This window comes from Malaclemys terrapin, chromosome 3 (genome assembly GCF_027887155.1).
Source record: "Malaclemys terrapin pileata isolate rMalTer1 chromosome 3, rMalTer1.hap1, whole genome shotgun sequence".
Taxonomy (NCBI): Eukaryota; Metazoa; Chordata; order Testudines; family Emydidae; genus Malaclemys; species Malaclemys terrapin.
In genome coordinates, this window is record NC_071507.1 from 97,997,730 (window position 1) to 98,018,437 (window position 20,708).

The following is a 20,708-nucleotide window of genomic DNA, read 5'->3' on the forward strand; positions in this document are numbered from 1 at the left end:
AGGGACCGCACAAACAAATCCAATACGTGCTTCCCCCATCCTTCCCCAGCTGTGCCTCAACCTTGACCTAGCTGAACATTTAGAGAAAAAACAGTTCATTCCCCATGTCCCTGCCTCCGTTAATGAGATCAACAACGAGGTTAGCGCTTGTGGTGGTGATAGTGGGAGTTGTGACATGAACCCTGAACTGACATCAACTCATTCCAAAGAAGCCCTGGAACAGCCTTGAGACAGTAATGACTTTCTGTCTCTGTCAACTTCAGCTGTACTTGAACTGGTGGCCAGGAGGTAAAAGACACCACATACCATTCATCGTCTAGTCCCATCGCTTCTAATATTCACATTAAAAAAAAAATCTATGGAAAAACACAAACTATCAGCTGGTTCCACATAATGTACTTTAGAAAAAAGGAGAACGCCTAGCTATAAAGAATCCTAGAACTGTGCCAAAGTCTGACTCACTGCTTATTTAGAAAAATATCAGATTAAAAAAATTAGAGAAGAAAACTCCATAAAATTAAGAAAACAAGCTTTTCACTCAAAGATAAAGTAGCTGAATGTTTGGATTCAACTGGCTGACTCATCAGACAAGCATTCTGGAAAGATTTATATCAAATGATTAGTTTTAGTCAGTAAAGAAAATCAAATAATTAGTATTAGCAATGCCGTGTGCAGTCTAGTGCTTGGAGAAAGGGATAGAGGCACAACCTACACCTTCTGTTCCCACCTCTACCTCGGTCTCACTGAAAAACTTCTCTTCATATCTGAGATATGAATAGTAATTCCTATTCGTCTAACAGAATGCAATGAGGTTTAGTTGTTTCAAATGTTCGTCGAGAATTTTGGATAAAAGACACGGTGAATGTGCATATTATTTATTTTGATTTTTTCAGCTGGGGACTGAAAAGAACAGACCTCCTAACACTCCCAGCCCCAAAATAATCTCCCTCCCACATACTACAATCAGCTCACTTCGCCCAGAAAGTGGCTCTGAAAATACCTGGGTTCTGTCACACTGTTAAAGTGGTGCATTAGGACAACTCTGAAATCAAAGGGTTTACATAAAGTGCAACTTCCCCTTGATTTTAGTCAGCCAGTGAATATCTCCTTCCTCACTACCTATCCTCCCATCTTGTGCCTCTGCTGATTGGCAACATACTGCCCCAGGCATTATGACATCCACCACCAGACAAGACAATAGAAATCGGTATTGCATGGGGTATTCTTTCTTTACTTGACGAACTATCAGTTGTGTGCATGAAAGAATGTGAATGGACAAGTTAGTGAAACTACAGTGTAGAGTATCTACCTTACACATTTTAGATTATACCAAGACTGTTGCTACGCATCTCCTTTTCAAAGGCCTATAAAAATTAGAGATAGAGGAGATACATTAGGTCCAAGGGCTGCTCCAGGCACCAGTGCACCAAGCGCGTGCCTGAGACGGCAAGCCGCGGGGGGCGACCTGCCAGTTCCTGAGGGGGCAGCAGTCAAGGAACCTTCAGCGGCATGCCTGCGGGAGGTCCGCAGGGATGCCGAAACCATGGGCTCACCGCCAAAAGCTGCCTGACTGCCGTGCTTGGGGCAGCAAAATACATAGAGCCGCCCCTGATCAAATCCATCCCTCAGGCAGTACAAGATTTTCCTCTGCAGGATATTTTTCTACTGCTTTGTCCAGTCTTGTTTTAAGTGAGCCAAGCATTGTGGCTTCGGCCAATTAGTCTGCGGGGGGTATGTCCCACAATCTAGTAAATCTAGTTTTTACTCAGCCTATTTTGGGTCTTTATTTTCATTACTGCTAGTTACTGTATAACCTTTTCATACCATCACACCATTCTTCATCTCCAAAAGTTTTATGGACATAAAGATTATTATATCTCCAGTTTAGTAAACAAACCATATGTAGTCTAACTCTGAAATTACTAAATTCAGTCCCATTTGTCCACATCTTTCTAGTACAGTAGAACCCAAAACGGAATGTGATATTCCATGTGTAATCTCATAAAAAAATTATACAGACAAGAATCATCACCTTCCTAGCTCAATGATAGGATGCTGTATATGCAGCTCAAAAATCATACTGGACTTTTTTCTTGCCATACAAAATTTCAAAGACGTGTCTAATTTGCTGCATACTCTCGCCTCATGTCTTAGTCAATGATTTCCAAGTTTCTTCCTTTCATCAAATACCTGGGATTCAGGTTATTTTTCCTGTAGCTACACCTCTACCCTGATATAACATGAATTCAGATATAATTCGGTAAAGCAGTGCTCCGGGGGGCCGGGGGCCGGGGCTGCACACTCCGGTGGATCAAAGCAAGTTTGATATAACGTGGTTTCACCTATAACGCGGTAAGATTTTTTGGCTCCCAAGGACAGCGTTATATCGAGGTAGAGGTGTATTTCAGACCAGTGGGGTAAGAGACTCAGAGACAAAGGGAGAGCTAGTGAGGAAATAGGAGCTGCCCGCAGAAACTGGAGCCTCCAGAAGTGCAAGCCACCAATAGCAGAGTAATATCAAGAGGTATATGTGGACAGGTGGACAAGGTGGCTGGGTAACAGGAAACCAAAGAAGCATGTGCAGAGGGAGACTCATGTTCAGGGGAGCAGAGAGAGAACAGATGGAAGAAGAAGAATGAAATAAGAGCCAATGATGACGGCATACCTTTTTCTAAAAAGAAAAACACCTACAGCATTAAAAAAATATAAAAACACAATTAACATTTGCCTAATGTTGATTTTTCAGGCATTACCGTAGGTTAGTTATTATTATTATTTCGATATATAATTGTTCATATACACAAGTTCTGAGCATCTTCCCAGCTACTTGCTACTACATAAACAAAGTGATAAAAATAATACAAAGCAATTGCTGTAATTGTCATAGTTTTTATGCAGATGAGAGGAGAGGTGGCCAGAGAGAGAGAGAGAGAGAGAGAGAGAGAGAGAGAGAGAATGAATCTCGCTATCATATTTAAGAACCTTCATTTTAGGACTATATCACAAGTCCTTTTAGCTTTTAGAAAAAAGGCGTTGAAACTGACAAGAAACCAATACTTATGGTATTAGCATCTCAACTAAAAGATCATTGACTTTTTATTTGTAAATAGAAAATTTAATATTTTGAGTAGATATTAAATGCTTGGGGGGAAAAGGTAAAAAGAAAAGAGGGAGACTGGAAAACACTGCTGGTTCTACTCTGTATGTAAAGTCAAGGGTAGCATTAGGGAATGTTAAAGGAAGCAATAAAACAAGCAGGTTCAAGATAGATTGTAAGTCTCAGACTTACATTTTGAACTGTAGCAACAACCCATTTATTAGACTCTTGTAAGAAACCCAGAGAGAGAGAGAGAGAGAGAGAGAGAGAGAGAAAAGAGAGAGCCCGCGCAAAGTTTATTTCAAAGTAACCAATTGTTCTGATCATTTGGCCAGCAATAACAGAGAAACCCACCCATAAATTTGGCATGAGAAGTTACTTTACTATAGAATAAATTCAACCGAACATCAAGACAGCAACACCAGTATTCCAAGACACATTTCCTGCCAATGTAGTGGTTCCTGCCAGGATAGGGAAAACCTAACAACCCACCTAAACACACTTCATTTACATTTATGCTGGACTCAGAAAGCCAATACTAGGCTCTTAGCTTTATGTAGCTCTGAAAAATGTATGGTTTATAAACTACATAGCTTTGGATCATCTATGCAACAGTGAAACAAGTGAACATGAGAACAGATGCGTCATTTCTTCCAGATATAACAAACTTCCAGATTTATCTAAATCAGTGGTAGGCAAACTGCGGCCCACGGGTCACACGCAGCCTGTCAGGGTAATCCACTGGTGGGCCGTGAGACAGTTTGTTTACATTGACCATCTGCAGGCACCGCCAGCAGCTCCCAATGGCTGCTGTTCCCGGCCAATGGGAGCTGCAGGAAGCGGCAGCCAGCACGTCCCTGCGGCCTGTGCCACTTCCTGCAGCCCCCATTGGCCAGGAACGGTGAACCGCGGCCACTGGGAGCTGTGGGCGGCTATGCCTGCGGACGGTCAATGTAAACAAACTGTGTCACGGCCTGCCAGCGGATTACCCCATGGGCCGCAGGTTGCCCACCACTGATCTAAATTATACATGTGCTGAGCAGGAAAAAACTAAATTGAATATTTTATAGATACTAGTTGCTCTAGTGCAAACCATTTCTTTCTTTTACCTTCTGGAAATCTCTTCAATCAAGAGTATAACCAAGAACATAACCACAAAGATATCTGGAGCCTGAAGGCTTGAATCACAGTTCATCTAGCAAACAAGACAGACAACTTCCACAGCTGAAAAAAACCAGGAAAGCAAAGATTTGTGGCCACATTTCTACTCTCGGTGTTGGCTTTAGTTTTTTCTTTTTAAAAATCATCCTTTTAGGATTTAGCACTGCCTTCTTTCATTCGTATCTAATCCCACACATCTCTGCAGCAATAGTAATCAAATATGTATCTGCAGTCCAGAGGATTGCAGACAGATTATTCTGAAAAATATGACCAACATTTTTTAACAACTTGGAGACGTGGCATAAAAGTGTGAGGTTATGTTAACATCCTTGCTCTGGAGCAGGTGCACTAGACAGGAACCCTTCACTTGACCAGCTGACCCACCTGGCAGTGAAATATACCACTCAGGCACTTCAGTTCAACATTGTTGTTGAGATTTTTTCCCCCCCTCAACACTGCACTAGTTCTTTAGAAATATCATCGGTTATTGCCCTATATTCTCAATGACTGTCTCTCCAAATTATTACATGTATGATTAACGGGACATTTTGATAAACATTAGAATGTCTGTTTCTGAAATACAAGCAGTAATGTCAACAGGCTTGTCATGCTTCTACTCTCTTACGTGTAAATCCATGCACTTCATCTTCTTTCTACATAGAAGAGTTTGCTCCCCCAACCCTCAAATGCAGTGTCAAAGGGCACCCAGAAAAAATTCTGCAGAATAATTGCCCACCTCTTCAGTTTCAAAACATCCTCTAAGCTTTCATTAAAAGAAACAAAAATCCTTCATGGTTGAGAACAAAACCTCCTCAAAGTCAGTCAACACTGGGTCTACAAACAATCACAGTGCCTGGGAGAGGAAGAATGGTGCTGTGGTTAAGACATGCAATTTCCTTGTCCTGCCACAGACTTCCTGTATGACTTTGAGCAAGTCACTTAGTTTCTCTGTGCCTCAGTTCCCCATCTTTAAGATGGGAATAACACCACTTCCCTACCTCACAGGGTATTGTGAGCATAAACCCATGAAAGTTTGTGAGGCAGTCAGATACTACAGTAATGGGAGCCATAGAAGGATCTAAGAAAGATTAGAAAAGCTATCAATACATTCTAAACAGCCACAGAATGAAACTGATAGAAGAATGGTTAGTTTAATCTTTGATACACACAACCATTCTAGGCAGCAATTAAATTGGCATATGTCATTCAGTATCATACTGCAGCTACTTAGGAAAGCTAGAATTATGAGAACAGCTGAGGAACTGCAGTTGTTGCACTTGGATCTCACAGGTGGCTCTCCTCCCTGCACCATCTTTTGTATAGACCTCTCATTGGTAGGCCCAGGCCTCTAGTTAGTGCATGTCCGCCAATTTTTTTCATAGGTACCCAAATACTATGGAAAGTGTTCCATAGAACTGCCTAAAACAAAAACAAATCATCCTATTGCTTTTGGCCACAGACAGAAAAATGGCCACTTCTTCACCCCCTTTTTTTTTTGGGGGGGGGGGGAGGAGAGGGGAGAATGTAGGTCGAGCCAAGACAGTTTCACCCCCACCTGACTCTGCAGGAACTTTTCTTTGTGCCTCAGCATGTTCCATACACACCTAGGCAAGGATAATAGGCAGAGTTCTGAGGATGCACCATTCACTGTCTCATCTCCCTTCAAGCCCACAAAGAGTTCTCAATGCTGTCTCAGAATCACATTATTACAGATTCAATGCAACCTCCAGCCCAGGGTGGAGGAGAGGAAGGCTCGCCCCTGGTTCAACTGGGGGCCATGGCTGCACAGCTCATGAGGCACAAGGGAATAGACAGAGTGGAATATGCCTTCTGATTATGTAGTCCAACACATTGTAGCATCACTTGCTGAAGATGACTGTACTTACAAAACTTCACCAGCAACAAAACTAACCTTTTTTTAAAAAAAAAATCAGACAGCAGCTATAACTTAATAATTGCAGAATGGCAATCAAAAATAAGAGTTCAGTTGCAGACAAGAAAATAGCGGTTGCCTTCTTTTACTCTTCTCAAAGTGAAATAATATGAAGTGGGGGAAAAAATAGATAAATAAATCTTTATAATGCTTGAGCTATGGGAATCAGGCTAGCACTGGTTGTAAACATATCTAAAATGATTTCAGTCCAGAATAAAAGTTTTATAGTTCATTTTCTTATGTATGCCTGCATACACTGATTTATGTGTATGTAGTGTAGTTTTTAACTCTGTTGGCTCTACTTATAGGCTTTGTGTAACTCAGCTCTCTCTATCCCCCCCACCCCCCCAACACCCAGGAATGATGGAGCAATAAGAGTGGGCAGTGAGTTAACAAGAGATTTGAATCTAGGACTTTTGGCACTAGAAGCACAAACTTCTTCCACCTAAGCTAAAGGAGTAATGCCTCCCCCAGCTGTCAACAGTAGTAGACTGATCTTTGTATGTAGAATAGCCACTAGTGGGTCACAATAACAGTTAACAGCTTCAAAAACAGACTCCAACGAGAAGCTGCTGAACTTGAATTAATATGCAAACGTAGATACCATTAACTTAGGTTTGAATAGAGAGTGGGAATGGCTCAGTCATTACACTAATTGAATCTATTTCCCCGTGTTAAAGTATCCTCACACGTTTGGGTCAACTGTCCGAAATGGGCCATCTTGATTATCACTTCAAAAGTTTTTCTCCCCTGCTGATAATAGCTTCTCTTAATTAATTAGCCTCTTACAGTTGATCTGGGTACTTCCACCTTTTCATGTTCTCTGTATGTATAAATATCTTCTTACTGTGTGTTCCATTCTATGCATCTGATGAAGTGGGCTGTAGCCCACGAAAGCTTATGCTCCAATCAATTTGTTAGTCTCTAAGGTGCCACAAGTACTCCTGTTCTTTTTACAGTTAACAATGTATAAACACTGGCAGTGGATGAAGGTTTAGATAAAAACCCGAGGTTATAGATCACAGGTGCTGACTTTTAGTTTTCCCCAGGGGTGCTCCACCCCAAGACACCAACCCCACCCCGCACCTTCCCCCAAGGCTCTGCACTGGCTCTGCCTATTCCCCCGTTTTGCCCCCTCCCCTGAGACCCCAGCCTCGTTCTGCCCCCAATCCCCCAAGATCTTGCTCGACCTCTTCCTACTCCTACTTTTCCCCCTCACTCCGCCACTTCCTGCCCCCACGCTGCCATCTTGCTGTTCTCTGTCCTCCCAGAGCCGAAAAACAGCTGGGGCTGGTGGGTGCTCACTATTTTTTTTCCATGGGCACTCCAGCCCTGAAGCACCCATGGAGTCAGCGCCTATGTTCTATCTAGATACTTTATAGTAAGTATCCAAACCTGTTGGGCTTGAAAAATGGAGGTAAGATCTTGCAATAAACACTCGTGATTACCAGTACTTCCTGTGCTTAGTCAAACTAGAAACATTGATCAGGACACTTTCTTTTTTATTAATATTTATTATTTTATAATACCGTCTCATCTGAAGCATTTCAACCTCTGATCCCACCTGGAGTCAGGAAACACAGAAGTACACGAAGAAGAAAAATGTAAAATGAGTATGAAAAATTAATATTGGGGAGGGAGGTTCAAATGTCAGTCATGGTGTACTTTAAGTTCTTCTGCAAAAGTTGAAATTTAGCTCTTATTTTGTTGACCTAGTTCACACATCCCCCAAAATTCCAAGAACTCCAAATCCCCCTGGAATGAGTCATCCTTGTGTAGGTAGGTAGGTAAAGTGTAGTTTCGTTTGCAATAAAACAAATTATGACCACTGACTTCTCCCACCATACACTCACATACAGATTCTGAAATTAATTAAGTGCCTAGTTTCATTCAAAAACTTCAAAATAAACTATGACTTTGACCAATCTCAGGAGTCAGTGCAGTAGGAAAACCAAAAGGGATATACTTATCACATGCTATGATTCAGCATATCAAGCAGACTTTGTTTCCCCACAGAGCATCATGTATTGAAGCCTTTGTACTTACACAGCTTCCCTCTCTGGCAGTTTTAAATGTACATCATTCTTTCTGACACCATAAGTAAAGGCAAAAAATCCCAAACCAACATAAATTCAGACGAGAATATGAAAGTTAGTCCATTAATCCAGGGGCACTTTCCCCCTGACACTTTCTTGCTTCATTTTGGCTTGCATATTCTTCAGCTACTATTAGAGTGCCTGCCAGTTATTGATGGAGGAAGAGAGGCTTAGAGCAACACAATGAACTGAGGTGGTTTTTTATTGTATTACTCATTTTGCAAGGGAAGTCTACAAAGCACCAACAGGAACAGAAGGTAAGTGACATCATTATGCCCTCAGATGCACAAAATTCCACTCCGCTTGCATAGGTCCATATCAGAGAACAGATTCAAGCCCCATGATTGGATTTCAGAGGTTATTTATATCAAATACTTGATTAGTAAACTTGCTAAAAGCAATTATGTTGAAAGTTTACTCTGCCAGCATTAAAAAGGGTAAATACTTGGGAGATAAATTAATACAAAATCAGTGCTCCAAGTCCCATCTTAAAACACAACCTGTGCCTTATCTGAAGTACCACTGCCATCTGCTTTAGGTAGGACCAGAATCCTGAGGTGACTATGGCCCATACTACAAATATTTATATATCTTAAATACTTATATGTCCCTCAGAGCTGTAGAACCTGAGCACCTAACAATCTTTAATGCATTTATCTTCAAAACACTTCTGCGAAGCAGTGAAGTGCTTCTATGCTCATTTTATAGATGGGGAATTGAGAAAGAGAGAACAAACAACTTGCCCAAGGTCACACAAGAAGTCTGTGGCCAAACAGGAAATCTGCCAAGTCCCAGGCTAGTGTCCTAACCATTAGGCCATCAATCCTTTCCTATCATATATATCACTCCTGTCATATAATCTGATACTAATGACAGAAGTCACACTGAGTAGATTCCTGAAAAGGATGAAAGTTACACTGATTTTCACTTGGAGAAGAATAAATCCTTTCAAGATCCCAGTTAAGGTCACTGATAGGAAATATGGAGAAGTATACACAGCTGCATACATACCTCAATACCTGTTCATGGGTAGTGCTTTCCCAGTATATCTCCCAACACACACCATTCAATATTCCAAACAGAAAATGCTATTTTAGAATGCCATCAAAATACACTCATGACCCCAAGTTATTATTGTTAGAACTGATAGTAACTTAACTGTTACTTTGGCTATCTAAAAGACAGTACTCCCCATAAAAATTGAAGTCACTCATGAAACAAAGACACTCTACTTGTTCCTATTATCTGTTTGCAAATGCTGAATGTAAAGTTGTAAATGTATCATATTCTAAAACTTCATTTTAAGCTTTATTTTACAAGTGGACAATTTGTGAACGATGAGCAAGTAATTAATGCATGGAAAACAATATTCCTACACAGCCTTAAAAAAGAAACTATTTGAGATGAGGTACATTTGTTTTTTTCCCCTCAAAACTCATCTTAACTTTGAGAGGTTGGTAAAATGAATTAAACTTCAGACACATTCTAGTTAAACAAAATACCTTCATGTTCTCAGTACAAAACAATGCCCAAAGAAATGGAAAATAAATTAAGATAAATATCAGGTACAGATTTTTGACTAGGTATCACATTTTTTTCCCCAAGGCTTTGTGCTAAAGTTTTTAGATATTCAGATTCTACAAACAGCAATTAATGAGTTTATGGTAATCTTTGTAATAAATCCTTAAAATCAATTTAAAAATCAAAGCATTTCAAAGCCACCAAAGAAATATTATCCATTTTGAGAGTGAAGAAAGTTCTTGAAATAGAAAAGAACACAGCAGTTTTAATTCAATCTGTTCAGATTGTCTTGTTAACTACTTAGTAAAAATCAATATTTCTACAAAGTTGGTTCAATTAAACACACAAACAAAACAAACACACACACAGACCTATATCCACAATCAGTAGTGTCAGAGTTACACAAAAGCATATTTTATCTGTACCTAAGATATTCTCACTGCTGTATTCATCTTTTTTTTTTGTTTAAAAAAGCACTTTGAAAAATGAGATTCTATTACGTATCATTGTTCTGCTTCAATGTAAGAAGAGAGCAGATAAACAAGCACATACATTAATTATACACATAACTCCTTAAAGGTAAGTGTCAGACCAGTTAGTTTGACCAACTCATTTGAGGTCTCTTCTGCACATTTGGGCCTTAGAAGGTTGAAAGTCCTGGACAATAATTTAGACGTACACTTATGAGATGATCCAAAACACAACGGGTGGGTTTCATTTTTGCCATACCAACTCTGACACTGTCCCTTTAAAAAAAAAAAAGGGGGGGGAGACTTTCTTCCCTCCTCTAATAAATAGATGCTCATAACAGAGAAATACATTTCATCAGATTTTTAATACAGGAATAAGAAATATGTCCTGTCCCCCCCATTAACGCCTATAATGAAGAATGGATGGGACTTTTATTGGTAGAGTCTTAAAGGAACATGTCAACTCAAAATAACTTCAGTCTGAAAATTGTATACTTTCCATTGTAATAAAGAACATGTAATATTGCCACAGAAATGGAAAAGATTGAAAAAGTTGGAGAAAATATTTTTCCTCTGCTTTGTTTATTTTGTGACTTTCACAGCACTTTGTGTATAGTCACTTTTACTGTTTTACTAGCTAGCATGTGAAAGACATAAAAAAAAGGGAAAACTGTAAGGGGAAAGAAAAACATTTTTTAAAGCTAGGAAGGCTGACGGGCAGGTATAGTACAGATTGTCATTATTACTGAGACATTATTAAAACTAGGGTTGTCAAGTGCTTAAAAAAATTAAACGTGATTAATCTCATGCTTAACAAATTAATCGTAATTAATCACATTTAATCACGCTGTTAAATAATAGAATACCATTTAAATATTTTTGGATGTTTTCTACATTTTCAAATATATTGATTTCAATTATAACAGGACACAAAGTGTACAGTGCTCATTTTATTTTTGAATACAAATATTTGTGCTATAAAAACAAAAGCAATAGTATTTTTCAATTCACCTAATACAAGTACTGTAGTGCAGTCTCTATCATAAAAGTTGAATTTACAAATGTAGAATTATGTATAAAAATAGCTGCATTCAAAAATAAAACAATGTAAAACTTTTGAGCCTACAAGTCCACTCAGTCCTACTTCTTGTTCAGTCAGTCACTCAGACAAAAGGTTTGTTTACATTTGCAGGAGATAAGGCTACCCTCTTCTTGTTTACAATGTAAGTGGAAAGTGAGAGCAGGTGTTCACATGGCACTGTTGTAGCTGTCGTCGCAAGACACATTACATGCCAGGTATGTTAAAGATTCCCATGTCCCTTCATGCTTCAACCACCATTCCAGGGGACGTGCATGTATGCTTATGAAGGGTTCTGCTCGATAACAATCCAAAACAGTGAAGACTTGATGCATGTTCATTTTCATTATCTGAGTCAGATGCCACAAGCAAACGGTTGATTTTCTTTTTTGGTGGTTCGGGTTCTGTAGTCTCCACATAGGAGTGTTGCTCTTTTAAGACTTCTGAAAGCATATTTCACACCTCATCCCCCTCAGATTTTGGAAGGCACTTCAGAGTCTTAAACCTTGCATCAAGTGATGTATTTGTCTTTAGAAATCTCACATTGGTACCTTCTTTACATTTTGTCAAATCTGTAGTGAAAGCATTCTTAAAATTAACAGTGCTGGGTCATCATCTGAGACTGGCTATTATAACATGAAATATATGGCAGAACGTGAGTAAAACAGAGCAGGAGACATACTATTCTTCCCCAAGGTGTTCAGTCAAATTTAATTAGCACATTATTTTTTAACGAGCGCCATCAGCATCAAAGCATGTCCTCTGGAATGGTGGCCGAAACATGAAGGGGAATATGAATGTTTAGCATATCTGGCATGTAAATACCTTGCAATGCCAGCTACAAAAATGCCATGCAAAGACCTGTTCTCGCTTTCAGGTGACACTGTAAATAAGAAGCAGGCAGCATTATCTCCCATAAATGTAAACAAACTTGTTTGTCTTAGCGATTGACTGAACAAGAAGTAGGTCTGAGTGGACTTGTAGGACTTATTTTGTTTTTGAGTGCAGTTATGTAACAAAATAAATCTACATTTGAGTTGCACTTTCAAGATAAGGAGATTGCATTAGGATATTGTATGAGGTTAACTAAAAAATACTATTTCTTTTATAATTTTTACAGTGCAAATATTTGTAATAAAAATAATATAGAATGAGCCCTGTACACTTTGTATTCCCTGATGTAATGAAATCAATATATTTGAAAATGTAGAAAAACATCCAAAATATTTAATACATTTCAATTCGTATTCCACTGTTTAACAGTGCAATTAAAACTGCAATTGATTGCGATTAATTTTTTTAATCGTAATTTATTTTTTGAAGCACATGCGATTAATCAACAACCCTAATTAAAACATATTAAATGTTTTCAGTAAAGTGCAAAAAGTAAAATTAAAAGAGACATTGTCAAGAATTTTTAGTTAGAATTTTTCTTCTCCAATGTTTGTTCACTTTTAGAGAAGTAAGACACAGCTCTTCTTTTATCATTGACTTTGTTCTTTTCCATTTGGCAAAAGACTGGTTTTTTTCCCCCAAGTGTTTTTATTTTAACAAGTTTAAATTTACTGAGTACCCCTCTCATGTTAAAATAGCATCAAACCCTATCAGCATGGCTTTACGGATATTATTAGACTGTGCTGAAGAACCAGCTTTTAGAAATGGGAAGGCTGGGGACAGCAATAAAACCAAGTTTTAGCAGGCCCAACAATAATAGTGGCTATTTTAAATTTATGGTGGAATGAAAAGTGTAAGCAAGAGAGAATTTAGTGCTTGTTAAAAAGAGCTAGACTGGCCATCCTGGACACTGAAGTGCTCCATATGCAATCAGATCCTTGGTCTCTCCCTTGAGACTGCCAACAGGAATGCCAATTAGTGCCAACAGAGGTAGCAGTTTCAGTAATGTGATAAAAATGTGTGTACTGCAAACAGTACTGAGCCCACAATAGTACTCATTTCATATTGGCCATTAAACAGTTAATCCTATGGCAATAACAATCACGCAAAACAACTAAGGTAGATATTATATTTCACATGCTATATTGCCTACAGAATGTTCATATGAACATTCCATAGGCAAGCGCATGCAAAGGGGAATAATTTAACACAAAACTACCGCAGCTCCAAGGAAAAAGAGCCCAAGCATTTCCCCCAAAATTCACAGGACTAACCAGGATTTAGGAGATCTAATCTCCCCACTGCCAGGGGATCCTCCTCACTCACATTAAGGAACTCTAGTTGATGCTCTCTAAATCTAAATCCCCTCCTCCTCCTTGTCCATTGGCAACATGGCAGAATCAGCAATTACACTGTCCCACTGCTGCACCGTAGCTCTAAAAATCACATCACAAGTTGTGATTCACTATTTTTTTACTTGAGTTTTATCCCAATGGAGTCACACTGACATAAAACTGGAATCAGGCCTAGAATGTAAAACAGGAGTTAATGCTAGCTTTCTAATTTTCCCTTTTGAGTCAATTCAAGCATGAGGTTGTCACGGGAGGAACCATAGTGTTTAGCACAGCTCCACATCCACCATGCTCTGCCCATTTTTTCCACATAATAATAATAATAATAATTAATGGAGATATCCCATCTCCTAGAACTGGAAGGGACCTTGAAAGGTCATCGAGTCCAGCCCCCTGCCTTCACTAGCAGGACCAAGTACTGATTTTGCCCCAGATCCCCAAGCGGCCCCCTCAAGGATTGAACTCACAACCCTGGGTTTTGCAGGCCAATGCTCAAACCACTGAGCTATCCCTCCCCCCATAGCATTGCAAATATATTTTGTAGAAGTGGAAAGACAACTATGCAAAGAGGAATTATCACATATTGACACTTTCTCCGTCAGGAAGACATCACAGCTTTTTTTCAAACATATTTCTCCGCTCTGTGTACAGTTCAATAAGGGAAAGGAAAGCTATGGCCAAAAATGGCAGGAAATTTTGCCATAAAAAAAGTTTAACGGCTACCGGCACACTTAATATTTTTTTAAATAGGCAAATAAATAGCACATCTTGACATTTTAAAAAAAAAGTCATTTGGTCAGGCCTAAGACCAAACAAAACCTGATCAGGCCCATCCCCAGCCTCTACTCTCCCATTTCTCCGAATACACACCTGCCTGCTGCCTCTTCAGTCTCACTTTCAGTTTCAATTTCTGGTAGGCTGTATTGCTTGCAAACACTCTTACAGAGCCTGAGGAAAAGCCTGCCCATGAGCTCCCCCCAGAGTAGTGCAACCGATCAACAAAACAATAACACTTACTATGCAAAACACTGTCAAACGCACCAAGTAAACAAATTTGAAACCTATGTTTGTCCCCTATTCCTTTTCTGTTCTAGTAGCTTTAGTTGTTTCCTGTAATAATGATTGTTACAACATTTTCAGATTGGAAATGTAGTTTGAAAATTGACCGTGTCCCTTGATCTTGCATGTGAGTAGTTCCATTGACATCACCAAGACCACATGAAATTGTTTACGTGCCTACCTGCACAATCAAAGCCTCAATCAAAGCCTCAGTGACGTTAAAATGTGGGCCTGAAAACTTTTCAGTTTTAGTCAGATCATTTCTGTTTTAATTTATGCTCAAAGAACAACATGTTAGCTTTCTCATCAACTCTTGTATTTTAGTTTTAAAGTGAATATGGTCCTCCTGAGGGCAAATCAATGGCTCCTTCTACAATGCTTAGTTTATTTGAATTATTCCTGACGTCTTTAATAAGGGACAAAGATCAAATCAACAACATACTAACAAGAGAAACACTTATAGTAAAAAAATCATTAATGTATTTTTTATACTTCATTCTTCACAAAATGTTTTAGACAAAGATCTGCAAATTTCAAAAATGCTTATATAAGCCTGGCAATTTAATGGCCAAACTGCTAAGGAACATTACAATCAAAGATAAAAGAAGCTTTGAACCTAAAAATCTCACTCAAACTTCAGAAACAGACAAATCTATTCCATCATGAATAAACAGAATATTAAATTTATTCAGATACCTGTTCATTCCTGTCTCCTCTATAACGTAAAACAACTCCTAGTATTTCTGTACTACAAATATGAAAATATATGACTTGTTATGCCTGAACTTCAACATTTTATATCCGGAGGGCAATAACTGTAGTTTTCACTTGCAATTCCAAGTTCTAATCTAAATTAGTGGTGGAGATATAGATTTATAAACCCTTTCTCCATACAGTTTTGAAAGGCAAGATAAAAGACCATCATAGGCCTTAATTTAGTTTCAAATTTTAGAAATAGTCTCCAGTGCACTGTCCTCTACCTTTTGCCAAAGCTCTATTTTCTCAGCAAGTTCGTTCTGATCATTCTTTCCCCTACTCCCTGCTTTTTAAACACATACTCATAGGTATTTACAAAAACCACCCCTCACCAGTAGCACAGTTGTGTGTAAACTGAGCTTCTATTTGGGAACTATACCAATACATCACTGCCTCTTACCCAAACTCAGAATATAAAATCCTGCACATTTACTTCCCAAATTCTTCACAAAACTTCTTTTCCTTCCACTCATCGACCCAAAAGTCTATTTTTCTAGGGAATCACCTCTTTCCAACTCAGGAAGCCAGAGGCTTAGCCTCACCCCCTGTGCTTCCCCTAGCCACATAGTTGAGAGAGGTTCATATTCTTCGGAGAAACATTCAGCCTGAATGAACACTATTAGGAATACGGATTAGGAAGGTGCAGTCCTTGAACCTAAGGAAATCCAGGGTCAAGACATTCTCGAGAAAGGAGCCTCTCTTTTTGAACGGTAGAACAAAAGTGAAAAATATCTTCGCAAGCCCGGGTATTCGAGAAGTAGAGAATTAAACTAGCCAGGCCTGGTTCAGCATCGCAGCTCTGCACCACAGTGGACGCCGCTAGATTTTCCAGCTGGGACCAATTTCTGATCCCTTGCTGGCGAGCGACGAAGCAAAGCGGGGGCCAAACCTGGCACAGCGTGTGCGCTGGGCCACTTGCTCCTTGCTCAGCCTGGCTCTCCGCGCGCTCACAACTGGGCTCGGCAGTGCCCCGCGATGCTTATCCGGCCGGCTGATCGGCAGGGCATCCATCCTCCCCTGCCGCCGCCACGGAGGGGAGGCACGTCAAGGCAGCAGGAGCTGCAACAAGTCCCCACGGTGAGTGGGGCTGAGCCTACCGGGCACGCGAGCTTCCCAGCCCTGCAGAGGGGGCTCCTCACGCAGCATTCACCCTCCTCTCTCCCGCCAGCCGCCCTTACCTAGATAGTGCCTCAGGTCCAGCAGAAAGTGCGGGGGTCCCCCGTTGAGCTGGTAGAAGAGAGAGCCCAGGCAGAAGAGCAGTAGGGCGGCCATGCAGAAGCCGTAGTCGCGGAGCGAGAGGAAAGGCAGCAACGAGAGGGGCCGCCGCCTCCTCCAGGCACCCCCCTGCCCGGGCCCCCCTCCAGCTGAAGGGGCCACATGGGGCCGGGGCTCCGGGCAGCCCCTGCTGCTGTGCTGCTGCGGCTGCTTCTTCATCGTCCCCGCCGCCGCCCCCCGGTCACACAGCCCACCGGGGTCAGCGCATCCTCCATCCGCCTGCCCCGCTCCGCCCGCCCGGGGGGAAAGTTAGCGGGAGCTCAAGCGAACTGCCCCCTCCCCATGGCAGGCCGGCTGCCCCGAGCCCGGCTCGGAGCGCGAGTCCCGGGCGCCGCCGCGGAGTCTGGCTAGGCGGAGGAGGAGGTCACCATCCTACTCCCTTTCGGGGTCTTCTTTCCTCCTCCGCTCCGCCGCTGCTCTCTCCCCGGTGTCAGGTTACAGCCCAGGCACCGCGGGCTGCCGGCTCCAACTCGCAGCGAAGTTGTCTGCGCCCCCGAGCCCGCTCCTCGCCAGCCACCTTCTGCTGCTCTGCGCTGGCTGGCTCGCTCCCTCCTTCCCCAGCCGCGCTGGGGGCCTGCTGTTTCCACACCAGCGACCCCTAGGGGCTCTGCCGCTCACTCCCGCTCGCTGGATTGCGCTCAGGGGTGGGGTAAGGCCAGGGCAATACAGCTTCAATGAAGCTCACGCCACTAGAGGCCCTGCCTCTGTTCCCCAACCTGCCAGTGGCTTCTCTAACCTTCTGCTCCCTCCAACGCTGATTCCCCTGCCGTTCACATCCTCAACTTGTCCCAAACCCTTCTTATGTTCCCAGTTTGCAACCCGACTTCCTTGCTTTCTCTACCTTGCCTCCAAGGTAGCACTAGAACTAGATGGCCCCACCTTTTCCAATGTCCTGTGCTTCCCCCTGCTCTGACTCTCCCCTGGGACATCTTCAGCAGGGCCAGAGTTAGTACTTCAATTCTAAATTTCTAACATCTGGAACCTTTTATGCTTTGGATTTCATGAAAGGTAAAATGGGAAGCAACATCAACAACAACTGTGTTTTTCTTTTTCTGCTCCTTTGTGATCACTATCATCTCCTTGTTTGACCTGGGTGGCATATCCAACCTCACCTCACTCTCTGGGGGAGGCCTTTGGCAAAATCTTCAGAGATCCTGATTAAGGCTAGCACACAATGCTGCAGCAGTCCCATTTCCCACTTGAGGGGAATAAACTGATCTTTAGGCCTGGTGAACACTGAACAGTCTTACCAGTAGAACTATTTTGGTTAGGGGTATGATTTTTTTTAACTAATGTAGTTATATTAGTGCAAAGACAATTTATAGTTAGTCTCTTTGCTGTACAGGAATAGCTATACCTGTATAAAGTACGCTTTTACCAATATAACTGCAGCCTCACTAGGAGAGGTAGACCCACTTTAACTACAATGACCTAGTTAAAGTGGTACTACTTTCTAGTGAAGACAAGCTTTGGCCTTGTCTATATTAGAATAATTAGTGTCCGTTTATAGCAGCTGTCATCCATGTTACAGCTGCACTAGTGGTAGCAAAGATGTAAGTACTAATAGAAAATTGAAAGGTCATGATTAATTGAAGCCTCGGCATCTGGAACTATGGAATTACATGAGGAATCTCAGTTTTCAGGGTTTTTGTTTTGTTTTGTTTTGTTTTGTTTTTAAGCAAGTTTCTAGCCATCATTGTTTTTCAGGAAAAAGTGGGAAAATGTGACCCAACAATCAGAAAACAAAACAAATAATCCCAATATTATTATTATTATTTGAGCCTCTCATGGTTTTGGGGGGAGGCTGACTCATGATTTTTGAATACTTGGAACTCCCAGTACTGCTGTGTAGACAAGGCTCAGATGTTTTTACTGCCTATGGTGAAAACCTTGTAAAAACACTTGAGCCTCGTCTGTACTATTGGCTTAGTACTGTTCCTGCTAGCTGCTTAAATATAGGAACTAATTTTGCTAGTGCAGACAAGACCATAGAGCCTGATCCTGCAAACATATAACAGGTGATGGGATTACTTACTTGAGTAAAATTAATCACATGCTTAATTATTTGCAGGATAATATCCTTTAGATAGTGTGGATAAGAAGATCTCAATTCAAGTTACAGACTCATGTTATGTAAATGTTCAGGTTCTCCAAAGATTTTACACAGAACGTGCAGCAAAGAGAACTAAACAAGCACCTATATTTCTTATGAAAGAAAAAATACCAAAATAATAGTTTGTTTTAAACGGCAAGGCAAAGTTACCACACTGAGCTAGTGCTGATACATCAAGATAGTAAAGGGTAATCCCCTTTTTGGCTTAGCAATTCACCTTAAACAGAAATGTTGCTTGATTTAAATATGATATAGTTACAACCTTCATTTTATGTTAAAGACATGGTTTACTTTTTAAAATAATCTAATGAAGCATCAGTCAAACTTGATTTTAGTATTGTTATGTTTTTACAACTTCCTACTGTTTACCACCTTTAGCTCATAAGTGTGTTTTATCTTTTTTACTACTTAAATATGTACAAAGTAGTTTAAGATTAATAGAAAGTAAATGCATTTAGAGTGCTATTTTTTATTACAAATGAGAAACTGATATGCACTTACATTGAAAAAGTGAGAAAATGTATGCTTTGAGAAGATAATGACAAGACCACATCTGTAAGGTGAACCAATAAATCTTTATTTTTCTAGATGCAAAGAATGTCTTTGATCTCTAGAAAAAGCTCTTGAAAAAGGTGAAAATACAGACATATCCCATGGAAGAGATTTAAGTGGGAATACTCTATGGGTGAGGAAGTTCTTTCCTAAATCCTAAGAAGTAACAGTAAAAATTCCCTGGACAGACAAAAGAAATAGAAATCTATTAGTGAAACATAAAAACAAATATTTTTAGATGTATACATTAACTAAAATGAATTCTTTCATGTGCAAACTTTTAAAAACCAGCATGTGATCACATAATGAAAAAGACTCTATTATAATGCATATTCACAAGGGGTCAAACTAAGGTTGCACAGGCAACCTTAATACTGGCATTTCCTAACTTTTGAGTGCTTGGCTTTGCAAACTTGACATTCTTCTAACATAGTGGTTATTTTTTAATGTAATGTACTAGATTTTTAAAATATCATATAGAACCACATTGACAACCACGTGTCATCAGTAAGGTTGTAGTAGGATTACCATATTTCAGCAAGCAAAAAAGAGGACAGGAGGAGCCCCGCCCTAGCCCCACCCCTGCCCCTCCCACTTCCCGCCCCCCCAGAACCCCCAACCCTCCCCCCGTTCCTTGTCCCCTGACTGCCCCCTCCTGGGACCTCTGCTCCTAACTGCCCTCCAGAACCCCACCCCCTACCTAAGACTCCCTGTTCCTTATCCCCTAACTGCCCCCTCCTAAGACCCCCCCCAAACTGCCCCCCGGGACCCTACCCCCTACCTGTACCCTGACTGCCCAAAACTTTCTCCACTCCCCCCAAAAAGCCCCCCCGAACTCCTGACCCCCCCCCCGTTTCTTGACTGCCCCCTCCAGAACCTCCCTGCCCCTTCTCCTGCCCCCTGGCCCCCTTACCCTGCTGCTCAGAACAGGGTGTTGGGCTCTGTGTGAGCCGGACACGTGGCTGCGCTCCCCAGCACAACACACAACCCGGTCCCTGGCCCTGCACAGTGCTGCCGGACCGGGACACTGGGCTGCAGGGGAGGAGGAGCTGCTGGCTCAGAATGCAGGGAGGGAAGGGGGGAGGAGCTCCTCTACAGCTGCTCCGGAGTCCAGCCCGTGACTTTCCTGCAGCCCTCCCAGCCGCTCGCTCTGCTCTGCCGGGGAGGGGGGAAATCCCGGACATTTTGAGTGATTTACAAATTCCCCCCGGACGCTATTTTTAGCACAAAAAGGAGGACATGTCCGGGTAAATCCGGACGAATGGTAACCCTAGGTTGTAGCCTTTAGATCAGGGACGGGCAAACTTTTTGGCCCGAGGGCCGCATCAGGTTTCAGAAATTGTATGGAGAG

General features: G+C 41.3%; 1 protein-coding gene across 2 annotated transcripts in view; it reads right to left on the minus strand.

The window, feature by feature from the left end:
• Nucleotides 1–17,258, minus strand: part of UST (uronyl 2-sulfotransferase) — a 316,217-nt gene extending 298,959 nt beyond the window's left edge. For both annotated transcript variants that reach the window (XM_054024122.1, XM_054024123.1), the window contains exon 1: nt 16,596–17,258. In XM_054024122.1, coding sequence (XP_053880097.1) covers nt 16,596–16,851 — 256 coding nt within the window. In that variant the 5' untranslated portion in view covers nt 16,852–17,258. The remainder of the gene's footprint in view (nt 1–16,595) is intronic.
• Between the last annotated feature and the right edge of the window lie 3,450 nt (nt 17,259–20,708).